Source organism: Muntiacus reevesi, chromosome 5 (assembly GCF_963930625.1).
Source record: "Muntiacus reevesi chromosome 5, mMunRee1.1, whole genome shotgun sequence".
Classification (NCBI taxonomy): Eukaryota; Metazoa; Chordata; class Mammalia; order Artiodactyla; family Cervidae; genus Muntiacus; species Muntiacus reevesi.
In genome coordinates, this window is record NC_089253.1 from 9256244 (window position 1) to 9274051 (window position 17808).

At 35.3% G+C, this 17808-nt stretch overlaps 1 protein-coding gene across 1 annotated transcript in view; it reads right to left on the reverse strand.

Moving 5' to 3' along the window:
* Positions 1-332: 332 nt before the first annotated feature.
* Positions 333-17808, reverse strand: part of HIKESHI (heat shock protein nuclear import factor hikeshi) — a 39156-nt gene continuing 21680 nt past the window's right edge. The window contains exons 3-5 of the mRNA XM_065936898.1: positions 7688-7839; positions 1542-1660; positions 333-560 (exon numbers count right to left, since the gene is read on the reverse strand). Coding sequence (XP_065792970.1) covers positions 506-560; positions 1542-1660; positions 7688-7839 — 326 coding nt within the window. The 3' untranslated portion in view covers positions 333-505. The remainder of the gene's footprint in view (positions 561-1541; positions 1661-7687; positions 7840-17808) is intronic.

Below are 17808 nucleotides of genomic sequence, written 5' to 3' on the forward strand. Positions count from 1 at the left end.
TCCTAGTACTAACCACTGGACTGCCAGGGAACTCCCCTGAAAAAACTTTTACTCTTAAGAAATACTAACTGAAAATAATTTCTCCATACACAAAAATGTAGATTGGGTATCTTTTTCCAAAAATCTCCAAATTTTGATATGTTTGATTTTCATTAATTATTCTAGCAAATTCCACTGTAAATATAAACAAAAGATTATAAATGCAATGCATTTGGCACACTATTGTGAGTATGCTTTATTTTTAAGTAAAACATGAATCATAGCCCAAACAAAATGTTTTACCTCTTGAGTATTTTAAGCTTACGGGAAAGGAGTCATTAATGATGAACGTGTTTTCATTTTTCAATGTTTTTAATTTTTTATAAAGATCTTAATTAAACTTCATAGTCACTAAGCAGTTTTTAAACTTAGGCTTCATGGATCCTTTTGACTTCATGCTTTCAAATAGTCATTATCTTCAAAACATGACAAATTTCAGAATCCATTAAAAATTATTTTATTCAAATTATGTTTTCCAAAAGAGAGGGTTCTGTGCTAGTCGTCTTTGAAAGTTTTCATACCTACAAAAGAAAAAACATCTTTATAAGAAATTTAATTAGAATCTTTCATAATGTGACAAATAACTCATCAAAAAGCAAATAACTTTACATGTCACTTCTAAAAAGCCAAGATTAAAAACCTAGAAAGTTAAAAAGTTAATTTGGGAGCTTAATTATTAATGTATAAGAAGACAGCAAGCATAGTGATTTAACTGGCTGTATCACAAAGCACACATCATAATACATTTTATTATCTTCGGCAAATCTGAGAGCTAGAAGTGACCTAAGAAAAAATGAAATCTAACTCCCCCACCCTCATTTCATAGATGAGAGTGATTTGCTCAAGGTCACATAGCTACATGATAACAAAGCTCAAACCTAATACATTCCAGACCAGTCCATGCTACACCATGCTACCACTTCTCAACAGTCTCCTTATGTGTCTCCCTAACACTGGGATATTCAAAGTGAAAAGAAACATCTACAAAAGAGAAACAAAGGAAAGCTGAAGAAACAGATTTATTAATCATTTATGTACAGGATACAGTATAAACCACTCTGATGTTTTATACATGTTTATTTTAGATCAAGACTTTCTAAACTTAGGAAAAAAGTTTTCATTGATATTTCACGCCTCATATATGGTACTTAAAATTCAAGCATATAGATAGATAGATAGGTAGATAGATAGATAGATAGATAGATAAGATAGATAGATAAAAGATACAGACCTTAATTGTGGTCCCTAAAACATAAGTAACAGTATTTTCTTGTGTTTATAAAGCCAAAATGTGTTTATATAACAGAATATTATTTGGGGCAGAAATTTTTCTTAATCTGAACTCTAAAGTTCATAATATTTAATGGCATGCAAATGTTAATGTAGGCTGATATCCACTATAAAAGAAAATGCTTAAATGTCAAAAAAGAAATACATTCACAAGCAAAATATATATATGGTTACTCAAAGCCTTACTATGAGAGCTACATAATGCCCCATACCATTTCAGAACCACATTTGCTGGAATGAACATTTCAGATGGACTTGGTGTCATCTGGGCCTGAGAGACAGCAAATGATGAAGCAAAATTGTAGAAGTTGTCCAGCATCTTTTGTGTGAACTAAAAGTTAATAATAAATAGATTAATGGGTTGTACTAAACACTGCAATATTTTAAAATATTAAACTCTAATATTTTTCATTTAAAATGTTGTTGCATTCACCTGGTTTAAGGACTAGGAGTTGTAAGTCTAATGCTGACCACTAAGGAAGTCATAAAATGACACTAGTGCACAAAAGCATAACCATCTACCTTTAGTACTATCCTTATATCTCAAAGAATTTCTATGACTTTCAACTATTTTTAAGTTTCTAACAAATTCATCTTATTAAAAGAAAAAAAGATAAAATTTTTTTCCTTCAAATTATCTTCTTTTATCTCCACCTCTGCAGATTCCCCTCTCCTCAAATACCACCCTGGGCAAATCAACTTGTTTCCTCATCCAAAATAGTAACCATATTTAAAAAGTCTTTTTCTTGCCAGAAAAATTTTTAAAAAGTATAAGAAAGGAGCAACTGGTTACTTGCCATCAACTACAAAGATGATGCTATTCCACTTCTATCTCCTGGCCCGTTTGCTCTAACTGACCTTCAAATGGGCAAATCCACTAAACACCCTCCAGGTCTTCTTGGTAGAAGACAGCACATGGATTTACATTTCTTGAGCATCAAATGGGTTTAAGCACTAAACCCAAAATTAATGAACTACTAACAATGATAATACCTTTTACTCACTCAAAAATAACCTTCCGAACATCACTTTCTCAGAAACAAAACTAGCCATGAAGATTCTTGCTGACTCTTTTCTCCATGAGAAGAAACATGTTAACAGGGTTTTTGTTTAATAATATCGAGATAATTTAACCCAAGAGACTCTACTGTTAAGGTACTTGAACCAATATGAGAGTTCAGTAAGAGCATGGACTAAAAGTTCAGTATCAAGAGAAAAAAACCCCCAACAGCAACCCTCCACACAAGCAACAAAAAATTTTAAATGTAATTTTAAGAAGATCCGACTCATGACAGAAAGTCTGTAAGATACCTAGGGGAAATGCTAAGACAAGCTGACAGTAAGATATTTGTGGGAAATATTTTAAAGTGTATTGACAGACAAGAAGGAAAACGAATGAAAGGACTTTTTTTTACCACATTGAGTGGAAAGACACCATGTGTTCATGAATGGGAAGACATAATGTAATAAAGGCACATTAAAACCTATAAATCCAACGTTATTTTCAACTACATTCCAACAAGATTTTTCATGGCACTTGACAAGTTGATGCTAAAATTATTATGAAAAATACTCAGGCTTGTTTTGATGATTATGAGGAAAGTCTTGGCCTACCAGATATAACTGGCAAAGGGACAGGCAAATAAACTAACTGGAATAAAATGGAGAGCCCAGAAACAAACGTAAGTATATGTGACACATGACATACAACAAAGATGCTATTACTGAATTTAAAAAAAAAAGTATATAGGGACTTCCCTGGAAGTCCAGTGGTGAGGAATCCGCCTTGCAATGCAAGAGACACAGGTTCAATCCCTGGTCAGGAAACTAAGATCCCAATGCCAAGCAACTAAGCCCACAAACCACAACTAGTGAAACTGCAAGTCTCAACTGGAGATCCCACAGGCCACAATTAAGACCAGACACACACACACACACAAAAAAAAAGACCAGACACAGCCAAATTAATTAATTAATTTAAAAATAGGGACTGGGCTTCCCTGGTGGTTCAGTAGTAAAGAGTCCACCTGCCAATGCAGGAGACACGGGTTCAATCCCTGATCTGGGACGATGCCACATGCCGCAGAGCAACTATGCTGCAAATGAGTCCACAATCTACAACTACTGAAGTCTGCATGCCCTAGAGCCTGTACTCAGCAACGAGAGGGCACCACAATGAGAAGTCCACAAGCTGCAACTACAGAAAAGCCCGCTTAGCAACAAAGATCCAGCACAGTCCAAGATGAATAAATAAAAAATTTTTAAAAAGATGTATTTGCTTTAAAATAAGAGTTCTAAGAGGAATGTTTCCAAGACAAATTTTAAATTGCTATAAATATATATAAAGATATTGAATGGGAATTTATATTTAGAAGAGTTTGGGCATAAATTATTAGAAATGGAAACACAGAAATCCATGCAAAGGAAAAAATGACAAATTTATTAACCCAAGAAAAATAAAAAGTTATATAGGACAAGAAATATAATCATAAACTCGTAACACATGACTCAGCTCTGAAAAGTATTTACCAGGTCATAATACTGAAAATTTGGAATCTTAACTTGAAGACCTATATTGGAAAGGAGGGGAGAAAAGATACCTGTATATGCCGGGGAGCAGAAGATTAAGAGAGCTAAACCATGCTGGGCTTCTGCTTATGCTCAGTCACGCAGTCGTGTCCGACTCGGCGACCCCATGGACTGTAACCCACCAGGCTCCTCTGTCCATGGGATTCTCCAGGCAAGAATACTGGACTGGGTTGCCATGCCCTCCTTCAGGGGATCTTCCCAGCCCAGGGATCAAACCCAGGTCTCCCACATTGCAGGCGGATTCTTTACCATCTGAGCGACCAGGGAAGCCCTTAAATTATGTTATGTATTGATAAGTCAATGGAAAATACCTATAACAAATAAATCAATAAAGACTCAACAAGTTTCTTCTGAGACATGGAAGTAAATACAAGAAGAAAAAGTGGGAGGTTGAAAGTGACTGCTGCTGAGGAGCAGAATAAGAGCAGAATATTAAGAGGTACAATAGAGAACAGCTGTTTTCCATGTAAAACTGACTTTCTCAATCATGTGCTACTGATAAAAACTAAAATCAAGTAAGAACAACTAAAGGCATAAATTAGAAACATGTTTAAACATACATACAAATTGTACTATACATATTTTGTGAAAAAAATAAAATTTTTTAAAGTACTAAAAGAGGAAAGATACATAAAGTTAAAAGATTAGCTACTTGGACAGGGAAAAAGAGAAGCAGAGAGCAGTGGATTGTAACACTTTATAAAACTTCCTAACTAGTACAAAATATAGCAAAATGTAACAGTTAAACCTAAGTGGAAGACTGTGTGCATGTGTGCCTGCTTAGTCCTGTGGGACTCTTTTTGATCCCATGGACTGTGGCCCGCCAGTCTCCTCTGTCCATGGGATTTTCCAGGCAAGAATATTGGAATGGGCTGCCATTTCCTTCTTCAGGAGATCTTTCCAACCCAGGTAAAGAACCTGGGTCTGCTGCACTGCAGGCAGATTCTTTATCTTTTGAGCCATTAGGGAAGCCCAGGAAGATACATGGAAGTCTTCAAATATGCCCCACTATAAATAGAGCCCTACAAGGTCAGGTACTATTTTATTTTTATACCTGGTTTTATCTATTTGTTCTTTAAAAATGCCTGGCACACAAAATGTACACAATAAATATCTGTGGAATGTACTTTTCTATATATTAAAATATTTCATAAAAAATACATATGCTTAATAAGAAGGTCAAATAATTTATTATAGAGTTAAAATGTCTTCCTGCCTCTCTCCAAGGGTAACATCACTTTGGCATGTATTTTCCAGACATTTTTCACATACAATTTATATGGAATAACTGTTTAGTATTGCTTCGTAACTTGCTTTTTTCAGCAGTTTTTTTTTTATAATTACTGACAAAAATTTTAAAACCCAGACTGTCATTCTTAACTCAGCCCATTCTCCAGAGACTGCATGACAAGTTGGCTCTTAAATTCACAGCCACAGTTTTTAAAAGTATGCTGTCCAGCAAGCCCAGAGGTTTCCCTAGTCCATTCATACTCCTCCTCTCCTAGAGGACTTATTTAACAATCCTTATTTAACAATCCTGGAGTGGGTTTCCATGCCCTCCTCCAGAGGATCTTCTCAACCCAGGGACTGAAACCAGGTCTCCGACATTGCAGGTGGATTTTTCACCATCTGAGCCACCAGGGAAGCCCTTGGTTTACATTTCCAATATTTCCTTTCCCCTCAATCTTGACTGATGATCTTGCTTCCTATTCCACTAGAGAAGGAACTGAGAGAGAACCTGCACAAGTTCTCTTCAGCACGTTTGCTAACCTGCTGCGTCTCTCTATCCATACTCTAAACATTGCCCATTATCCTTTCTATTACTTCCTAATACAGTCTATTTCCTACTCAAGGATACCACTTTCACAAGTCTCCCCACTCTCCTGCATCATCAATTTTTCTCTCACAAATGCTTTACTGCTGTCAAACATGATATAATATCTATTAAAAACAGAAAAAAAATTTCCTTGTCCCCACAGCCCTCAAGAAACCAGACCACCCATCTGCTGTCCTTTGTAACAACACTCACTAAGAGTCATCTATAGTCACTATTTCCATTTCCTCTTCTCCAAGTCACTCAACCTCACTCCAAACTCCCTTTCCACCTCTGTGAATTCTTGTCAAAGTCTTTAATGACTTCTACCTTGCCAAGTCCAATTGTTAATTCTTACCCTTTTTACTTGATCCATAAGCAGTCAATACTACTGATCACTTCTTCCTTCTTAAAAACCAGTCTTGAAAATTGTATATATCTTATGTTGAATTGGTTCATTGTGTTTTTCAGGTCTACTATATCCTTCTACTTCTTCGTATATTCATTCTATTAAGTTTTGAGTTTGATATTGAAACTCCAACTAAAAATCTTTTATCTACTTAAAAAAAAAATAATTGTAATATACAGTGGAATTACATATAACTTTGTTGTATGTATTTTCCAAATCTCCTGTAAATGTGCTATCATATCTTAATAATTTAAAGAGGTAAAAAAAAAAAGTACTTCTCTTCCAAAATACCATTTTGGGGGGGTCTCCTACTACTTTAGGTGTTCCTTTCCTTTTATTCCTCCTGATCTCTTAAGCATCTCAACTTTGAAATGGCCTCAAGCTCTGTCACTGGCCAGTTTTTCTGTTGATAGTTATTTCTCAGTGATCACATTTCCTCTACAACTTTAAATACCACCTCTACACTTGAGGGCGCCCAAATTTTTCTCTCTCATGAACCTGCCACCTCCAGCTATCTATCTAATAGGCATCCCAAACACAGTACAACCAAAACCCAACTCCTGATTCCACTCCCAACCCATATTTGTTCTCTGCACAATATTCCTGTGTTCTAGCTCCTGGAACCAGCATCCTTACAGCCACAGTTGATGTCTCTATCTCAGACTTTACATTGTGATTCACACCGTGAGACAGCATTGGCCCCATATTCAAATTATCTCTAGAAGAGATATCAACTACTTTTCACCACGTCCATTTGTACTCTCCATTAAACTCTCACCGAGATTTTCACAAGAGACTCCTAACCGCTCTTTCTCCTTCCATCTTTGCCTCATTACAGTTTGTCTCCAAAGATGCAAAAGGGATCCTTTAAAAACGTAAGTTAGATCATATTACTCCCCTGCTCGAAATTTTGTTTTGTCCTCCAAAAAGAACTTAAGCCAAAGTCCCTACAAAAGCCAATGAGATTTCATATATGGAATCTCATTATGGGGGAGGCACTTCCCCATAATCTCCAACTTCATCTCCCATCTCTCCCCCTTGCTCACTCTACTCCAGCCACAAAGTTTCACTTTATTTTTTCAAACATAACAGATTTCTACCACTGGGCCTTTGTATTAGCTATAACTCTGTCTAAATCATTCTCCCCTTCAGGCCTTTGCCTTATATGTTGAAAGTCAACCCTTATGAAATTATGTGACTTTTAAGCAACATTAGGACCAGAATCTTCCTTATTATCAGGTTCACAATTGTTACCCACAGTCTAGCATATTAATTGTGGGAGGAAACGGGGGGGAAAGTTAATATTTAAACTCATTTTAAAAAAATCACTTTGAGCTACTTTATGACTGTAAAAACTAAGTATCATCAAAGCATTTATAAATTTTAAAATACCTATAAAGAAGGGAGACAAACAAAATGTTCATGGAAGCCAATTATGTCATATGTGTTTACCTTCATTTTAACATGAATTCTACCACAGGCTGTTTCATGAAGTATAGAATGTGATCTGTAAGCTATTTTAGAAAATGAGAGGTGCACTCCATTACCTGAGTGAACGAATCAACTGAAGAGACAGCAGCGTTGCCCACAGGAGTCTGCTGAGCCAGGCTGTCCAGCAACTCCACTGAGATCCCAATTTGAGCGACAGATGGAGTCCGGACAATGTTCATGGCTCCAAACGGGTGCTGGCTTCCTTCTCCTGAAAGAAATTAACGTGTGCCACATGTTTCCAACTTAACTTGTATAAATTCCTTCCTAAAGAAGTGAAGAACCGCTGATTTATATGCACTAAGAAGTTCTGTCACCTCAAAGTTTGTCTTTTCTCAGATAAGTGTAAAAGGATGCCTGTGTGTGTGTGTGTGTGTGTGTGTGTGTGTGTGTGTGTGTGTGTGTGAGTTGTTCAGTCGTGTCTGACTCTTTGTAACTCCATGGATCATAGACCAACACCAGACTCCTCTGTCCATGGGATTCTCCAGGCAAGAATACTGGCGTGGGTCGCCCTTCAAGGGATCTTCTTGACCTAGGCATAGAACCTGGGTCTCCTGCACTGCAGGCAAATTCTTGGCCGTCCGAGCCGCCCAGGAAGCCCAAAAGGATGCCTACTTCTTACCATAATAAGAAAACTGAGATTTTCCCCACCAGAAAAACAGCCATTACTTTTCTAAAAACTTATAAAGTTATTATAGCTAGAAATGGAGATTAACAGAGTAAGACAAAAATAAATGAGAATTAGATAAAGATTCTCAATGCTGTGATGAAAGGATATCTTTAAAGATTTTTAGAATTAGTTTTAATATTTTCTGATTATTCTACAAAGAAAGAGCTCTCAATTGCCACTATGAACAACAACATGGCATATTTTACTACATGTCATGACTCGCCCCACTCAACACCTGAGGATCTATTATCAAATAGGAAATAAAGAAATTTGCAACTTATTCAGAAAATAATAATTTTCCACTTTACAATATATCATTTATAAATATATATAATACGTCATAAATACATAAAACAGATTACATGTGTATTTGATATACCTGATCCTCTAAGTGTCAGCTAACTTAAACATGAAAGAATATAAATCAGTTTTATTAATCCATATAAAACAATCATGAAAGAAGAAAAAAATACAATGAATAGATTAGTGGTTTATCTGCTCTTTTAATAGGAATATAAAATGTCTAAACTAATACTACAGAACGAAAATCTGGGACAATATGCATTCCTAACAACCAGAACACTCACTCAAAGTAAAACTCTTAAATTTTCAGGTATATGAATACAAAAACCTGCAACTGTATGTTTTTGTGCTTTAAAAATACACACACTTCACTAAATGCGACTGGTTTAAGATATTTTCAGTATTTTATTTTTCTTAATTTCCTCATATTTGTACATTTTCCAGGTTTACTTCTGTTATTTCTATCAATGTGGTCTGACAACATATTCTGCAATCTTTTAAAATATTAAGATTTGTTTTGTGGCCTGTTGTGTCAAGGAAATGTTCCAGGGGCACTTGAGAAGAATGCATATTCTGCTGCTATTGAACAGAATGTTCTGCTATGTCTAATCAAGTTTATAGTGTTCAAATCTTCTATTTCTTTGATGATCTTCTGTCTAGCTGTTCTGTCCATATTTAAAGTAAGGTACTGACGTTCTCAGTTACTGTTGAATTGATTATTTCTCTTTTCCATTCTGTCAATACCTGATTTATGTATTCCGAGGCTCTTTTAGGTGCACACAAGTTTGCAACTGTTACATCTTTTTGAAAGACTGACCCTTTGATTTCAGTTTGCATATATATTTTTTCATCCTTTACTTCCAACCCATTTATCTCTCTGAATCAATAGTTGAATCATGTCTTTTAATCCATTCTGCATATCTTTGCTTTTTAACTGGAGAGTTGAATTTTGTGTTAAATAGATACTTGCCAGTATATAATTTTAACTCCTTTATCATAATTTTTATTATATTCTTTAAATGATTGCACTATATTTACAATTAACATCTTAATTTATAACAACTCTAATTTGGATTAGTATCAGTTTCAGTATGCAAAATTTAAATTTCAGTATACAAAATAGTTTAATTTCAGTATACAAAATTCAAGATACAAAAACGTTGCTCCTATGTTAACTGTTTCTCTTCCTTATGTTGTTTATTGTCACTAATTACATCTTCATACATAGTATATCCATGTTGTGGTGTTGTTAGTCACTAAGTCATGTCCGACTCTTTTGTGACCCCATCAGGCTCCTCTGCCCATGAGATTTCCCAGGCAAGAATACTGGAGTGGGTGGTCATTTTCTTCTCCAGGGGATCTTCCCAATCCATGCATTGAACCTGCATTCTCCTGCACTGGCAGGCAGGTTCTTTACCACTGAGTTACCAGGGAAGCCCACTACATCCATAAGCAGACAATGTTTTATGTCACTATCTTTTATATCAAATAGGAAGAGCAGAGTTACAAAGTATGTATTAATACCGACTTTTATAATTATCTGTGTAGTTACCTTTATCTGTGTTTTTACTTAACATGTATTTGAATTACGTCTCAGGTCTCATTTCAGCTTGAAGGACCCCCTTTAGCACTTCCTGTAGGGTTAGTCCTCTAGTCATGATTCTCTCAATTTCTGTTGATCTGGGAGTATCTTTATTTCGCCTTCATTTCTGATGGCTACAGAATTCTCGATTGACCTTTTTTCAGTACTTACAACATGTCAGCCTATTGCCTCTGGATTCAATGTTTCTGATGAGAAAACAGCTGTAACTTCATAAGGACCCTTGTACATGATGAATTGCTTCTCTAGTCAGTTTAACATGTCCTGAAGCTAATCCTACTTGAGTTTGTTGAGCTCCTTAAGTGGAGATTAATGTTTTCATCAAATTTAAGAGTTTTCGGGTGGTATTTCTTCAAGTATTCTTCCCACCTCTCTGTCTCTCCTCTTCCTCTGGGGCTTCCAACACTGACACGCTTGACAGTGTCTCACGGGTCTCTAAAGCTCTGTTCATTTTCCATTCTTGTTTCGGCTCTTCAAACTGGATATTTTATCTATTTTCAGATTCACTGATTTCGGGGGGGAGGGGGCTACTCAAATTTGCTACTAAAACCCTCTAGTCAATTTTCATTTCCATTACTGTACTTTTCCACTCCATAGTTTACTTCCTTTTAAATTTTTTTTTTAATTTAAAATTTTCTTTTAAATTTCTTTTAAATTTTTCCTTTTAAATTTTTACTTCTTTTTTCTATTTGATGATATATCATTCTCCTGATTTTCTTTAGCTCTCTGAGCATGTCTGAGACACTTCCTTAAAGTCTTTGACTATTACATCCAATGTCTCTACTTCCTAAGTAGTTTCTAGTCATTTCCTCTGTGAAAGGGGCTTGTTTCTTGTATGCTTCATAGCTTTTTGTTGAAAACTAGATATTGAATAATTGACAACTCTAGCAATCAGATGTTTCACCCCTTCTTAAGGTTTATTGTCACTGTTTGTTGTAGCTGTTTCCTTGTTTAATGATTTTTCTGAACTAATACTATAAAGTCTTTATTATTTTTTTTTTTTATCATTTGTGACTACTAAAGTCCCTTTTTAGCTTAATGATCAGCTAGTGATTGGAAAGAGATTGCCTTAGAAGCCTGGAATCAAATTCTCCCAATGTTTTGCAGGTGGGCTCCATGTGTTGAGACTTGACTTCAAACTCATGCCTTCAAGGTCAGCCAGCAGTGAGACCTTAGGACCTTCTTAGATCTTTCCCAAGCATGTGCATAGCCCTGGACACCCATGCGGTCATTTAGATTCCTAGGAATTCCCAGGTCAGAGAATTTCAAAGCCCTTGTTTCCTAAGTATCTTATTCCCAGCCTTCCCTTCCAAACTTTTTGGTTAGTCTGATGTTTGCCCCAACTGTTGACACTTTCTCAGGCATCATTGACCTGTAAATATTTGTAATATATATGCAAATATTAATTTACCTGTAAACATTTTTGACAAACCCTTGCAAGAAGTCACTTTAGCAGTGGAAGAGTTCCAAGTTAAAGGACATAAAGGCAAGCCTTTTGAATCAGTCTTTCAAAGAATCACATAACTCAATAAGTTAATTACAATTAATTGTGAATGACATCCATTCTGCTCCTTCTGGTATCGGTACCAATACTGAGAACATGGTCTGTTACTTTCAAGGCTACCACTGAGCAGAGAAAAAAGGACTGAGATCAGGGCGGATTAAAATACCACAAAGCTCACTGTTCGCACAGAGACGGTGTTTTTTCTTAATAAACGTCCCTCTGGTTGTGACAAGCCTTTGGTTAGTTTCCAGAGGCCTGAAAAAGTTGATTCTGAGAGTTTCTGCCAGTTTTTTATTGTTATTGGTGTTGTTGCTTTTATGGAGGGATACATTTTGGAATCCCTTTCTCCATCATTTTAACTGTTTTAAGCTGAGAATCATGCTAAGTCCAGAAAATGCACTGCTATTTGTCTGTGTATCAGGCTCAGGAAAATGACTCAATACACTTGCCTTAGTTAAAATCACCCAGGGAGTGATATGCCCAAGCAGAAAGGCTTGTCATTTCTAATCTCCACCTTTTATCATACACAAGTTCTTCGCAAATGAGTGGGGTCCTAACTAAAGCTGTCTAAAATGCACTGTAAAAACTGGGGCTAAGCAAATATTCTGACTTTTTCATTTTAAAGGTCTGTGGAAACAAGACAATGTAAGGGGGGGGGGGAATAAACCTCCAAGTCTTCAATAATCTTTAATCAATATTTTCAAAGAAAACTACTGTGCAATTAAGCCATGCCTTTAGTCAATTTTATTCTCAAAACAGGTTTGACACAGTAGTTGATACCCTCCAAGTACAAAAGTTCTTGTTCGCAAACCATAAAATAAAATACTGGGAAGAAACATTGGAACACAAAATACAAACTTACAGTGACTGCTTAATTTTGTGTATGAATTCATGATAGCCAAAGTCAAAAGAAAAACATGATCAGTTATATTGAGTCTTATAACAAAAAATTAAAAAGCAAAAACAGCAGGGAAAGTAAAACATCTGGTCTTCAAAAAAAAAAACATACATTGCATAAAGTCCTCAGTAACATTCCAACACTAAAAGCAGCAGCAAATCTTTTAAGGCTGTTTCTCAAAGTATTCCTCCTCACTAACCTAACAAGGCATAACTCAAGAAGAGAAATCATATAGGAAACTAGTGTTTTACAGTTAGTATACAAGGAAAAGCAGTCATCATCATTTACTATCTGGGTCTAATTGACTCTTTTAAAAAATATATACATTTTAAGTCATTTCACAAAAAATGTTTGGAAGAATAAAGAGAGTAAAACACAACTTTACTGGGATTTTCAGTGGGTAACCAAACCCAGCAAACTCACGTACGCACTACAGATTTCCCACAGGTGCCTGGTGTTTAAGTCACAATGCAACAAAACAAGCCACACTCTCTGAATGCAACTGTTCATCAAGGGTCACTAATAAATGTGAGATATGTCCATTTTATAAACCTGACTCCTGACTTTAAACACATCTCTGTTAGGTTCAAGCTTATCATTACTTCTGGTCCTTCTTCTAGTAATTGTACTGTGAAAGTACAATACTTGAAATTTTTAATGGCTCATTAATTTGTTGAAGAACGGCCACCTTCTCTGATTTGTAATTTTCAAATCACTGTCATTTTTAGATTTATGAACATTTAGAATAATCAATCCAATTAATCTTTCATTTCTACATTTATTACCTTCTCATCATCTTTGCACTGTGTAGGCAAAAAAAATCCCTTTAGATTTTTAAGTAAACATAGAAGATGTATTTTCATTTTCACCAAGAATTTTATTGAACCATGTATTCACTGTTTTGTCCCACTACCTTCCACCATTTTTCAGGCAACTTCATAATTCCATCTTCCTGAAATTTTTCATCTTTTTGAGCAAGGAATTATTCCAGATGCCTTTTAGTCTTTCACGGGACTGAAATTTTTTCCATTAAGAGAATTTTGTAAAGACACCAATAAATGGAAATCTGAAGGCACAATGTCTGTGAACACAGTGGATAAACCAGAAATTCCCAGCCAGGCTGTAACAGTTTTTGCCTGGTCAACAAAAAAATATGAGATCTTATTATCCTGATGGAAGATTATGCATTTTCTGTTGACAGATTCTATACACTTTCCATCCAGTGTTGTTTTCAGTTGTTCTAACTGGGAGCAGTACTCCTTGGAATTAATCCTTTGGTTTTCCTGAAGAAGCTTGCAATAGAGGACTCCCTTCCAATCCCACTATATATACAACATCACCTCCTTTGGATGAAGATGAGCCTTTGATGTGCTTGGTGGTGGTTCATTTCATTTGCCCTACAATCTCTTCCATTCCACATTATTATATAGTATCCACTTTTCATCACTTGGCACAATTTAAGAATGGAATATTTTCATATGTCTCAGTAGAGAATCACATGCAAAAATATAGTCAAGAAGGTTTTTCTCACTTAACTTGTGTGGAACTCAAACATCAAAGTGATTAACATAAACAAAGCAGGGGCCATGCCCACTTACAAACTGTATTCAGTCAAATTTGGAGCACAAAGGTAAGAGATGAAGGAATACCAGCACATATCCTTCAACCAAACGTCCAAGATTTTGTCACAAAATACATGATTAATTCCTCCTTGCTGAATGACTGAATGAGTAAGAATACCATATTTTCTTTTGGTCCTTAGAAATATACTGTTCAATCATCAATTTTTTAGTTAAGAAAATTCATTGAGATCATCATTCTTTTATTTAATAAGATTCAGTCCTGAGACTTGACTTATATGATCAACTGCACCACCATTATAAGAGTCTAGAATGCTGCTATTTGCCTCTTTGTATTTATTTTATGATTCATGCAATAAATGTAAAATTTGTTCCTCTGTCAATTTTCTTCTCTTTGCCACTAAAAACATAGAAAATTATTAATTCCTAATTCTGTCCAAAAAAAGCAAAAAGCAGAAAATGAAGATGGTGTCTCCAGTCTCCCTTTATACTTCGCGAAAGATGACTTAATTCTTTGGACAATACAATATGAAAACTGACTGAGGAATAAGGCAAGAGCAAACAAAGGTATACATGCAAAATCTGGCCCATAACCTAATGTAAGACTTTGAAGCGAAGGACAGTTTTTACATTTTTAAAGCGCTGTTTAAAGAATATGTCACAGTGACCATTTGGAGTGCACAAAGCCTAGAATATATACTATCTTAAGCTTTACAAAAATGTTTGCCAACCTCAGCTTCAAGTAATTCCATCATTCTTCCTTTCTCTTATCATTTCAGCCTTTTCCCCCCTATAGTTGAGAATAACTAATGAATAATGATAAATAATTCCTTGGATGAAATAGCAAAATGTTTCAAAATATAGACAAAGTAAGATTAATATCCCCAAATGCATATTAGATATATAAAACGATCCAATGGACCCATATGGTAACTGTAAGATAGAATGAACTTAAAAAACAGATTAAGTAAAATAAATGCTTTCTCTGTTGTTTGAAAGATCTCTATAAAAAAATAAAACTCATGAAATATCCACCTAAGAGTTACAAGTGTCCCATAAAAGAAACTAAAAGTGAGTCCAGTAGTTAAGATATTTTTGGCGTGCAAAGAAGAAAACTGTTATGGTGAAAATAAGCAATCTACTATGAAGTGACATTTGAAATCTAACATATGCTAAAAAGCTACAGAAAAACAGCCTAATTATGCTTGTTGAAAATTCTCTTAGTATTGAACAGAAATATTTAGAAATCACAAATATGTATTCCTAAAACTTCTGCTTCATTTCCATGGATAGCCTGACAAGCCTGAAATACCATTTTTCCTGAATGCATACTTTAAGAGCTATGTGACTTCCAAAGGTTTATCAACAATAAATCTCTTAAACCAGATAAAAATGTTAATTTACCTGACATTGAAGTATGTCTAGAATTTGGATGTCTGAAATGTATTTAAACAATCACTATTTACCAAGTATCTTAAGTCCATCTCTGTGCTCTTAAACACTCTATAAAGAACATAAGGTAAAAGATACAACATTCCCTACTCTCAAGGCACTTTCATTCTCATAAAGCAGTAAAATTACTTAACTTTTCTGAACAGGTTTCATTATCTGGGTGACTTTTAAGATACCTCCCTAGAGCTGTCTTTCTATAATACTATAAAAACATAATAATCATTTCTTGAGCACCAACTATGTGCCAGACAGGCACTATTATGCATGATCTCTAATGTTCCCCAAAACACATGCACTGTAGGTATTATTAACCCCATTTTACCTGAATTCTCCTCTAAGGTTAAAGAACCTGGTCAAGACTACCCAGCTAGTATTGCACTGGGATTCAAAGAGGTGTAGTAAGCTCCAAGGCTGATGCTTATTTCTGTTCACTATCCTGTTTATACCAAATTCTGTAATATGAACTCTATACTGACTTTCACTCATTACTTACTTTACAATAAGCATTCAAGACAGCAAGTCAAGAAGTAAAAGGTTCCCATTCTGGCTGTAGTTCCACTGCATATGAGTAGACTGATCCTAGTGGTATCTTGGAGGGGGGGGGGGTGGGTAGCTGTCCTTTCTAATCCCCTTAACAAGCTCACTCCAATTTTAAAATGAAAACTAGAATCAGTTTAAATGTTTCTTCTTGGCAACTGAGCTAGATGCAAGAAGCCAAAGCAGTAACATTAAAATACTGCAGCAAGTCCCAAAAGAGAACTAGAAAGAAGAAAGTCAAATGATTTATAACAAACTCTAATTTTAACATTCCTTGAAAATTCTTTGGTGCTAAGCCTTTCTTCATGAATGCTAAACCTTTTCTCATGGATATTCTTTAGGTGCTAAGCCTAATTTCATGAAAGACAAAGGCTGAGCAGCGGTATAGAAGTGTGACAATTAAATGGAACTCACAATACTGACTGAACCCTAGATAGAGGGAGGAGGAAAGTGCTATAAAAGGCATTACTGCGAAAACTGGCAAAACTTTAATGCTGAATACAGACCAAGAGTACTGTATAAATGTTAAATTTGCTGAATTTGGTCATTATACTGTGATTATAAAAGAATATCCTTGCTCTAGGAAACATATGCTGATGTATTTAGGAGTAAAGGGGTATGATATCTATAACATTTTCAAAATTTTCAGGGAAAAAAATATCCAGAGAATCATAAATAAAATGTAACAAGATTAATGAACACGGCTCCTCTGTCCATGGAATTCTCCAGGCCAGAATACCAGAGTTGGTAGTTGTTTCCTTCTCCAGGGAATCTCCTCAACCCCAGGATCAAAACTAAAACTGCAGGCAGACTCTTTACTGTCTGAACCACCAGGGAAGCCCAAATGAATACAGAAGAATGTAAAAGATTCTTTACACTATTCTTATAATTTTTCTCTAATGTTGAAATTATTTCAAGATATAATTGCTTTAAATCTCTTACTGCACATATCTATGGCTGATTCATGTTGATGCATGGCACAAACCAACACAACATTGTAAAGCAATCATAGAAAGAACACCATGTATATTATCTATGGTGAAACAGATCACCAGCCCAGGTGGGAGGCACGAGTCAAGTGCTCGGGCCTGGTGCACTGGGAGGACCCAGAGGAGTCCGGTGGAGAGGGAGGTGGGAGGGGGGATCGGGATGGGGAATACGTGTAACTCTATGGCTGATTCATGTCAATGTATGACAAAACCCACTGAAAAAAATTTTTTTTATATAAAAATAAAAAAAATAAAGTAAAAAAAAAATAAAAATAAAAAATAAATTTAAAAAATCCCTACTGCAAAAAATATTTTTTTAAGTATCAGAAATGATACTTCCAGAATTTCATTCCAAACACTATCTCACAGCAGGGCCTGAGTCAAAAAAGAATAAAGGTAAAGCCCCACCATAAGGTGCCTAATTGAGGTGCGTGAAACACAAAATACCAGCCTTCTCTCTCATCAGAGTATTCTAAAAGCTCTACCACCTTCATTACTCTATTTTATTCACATAAATATATAATTCTTCTTTATAGCACAGATGAGTTAATCAGCAATTTCTTATTCTATTAAGTATAATCACATATTAAAGTGCTAAAGACACAATATAAAACATTTAAGTTCCACGTAAGTGTTCTTATTATATC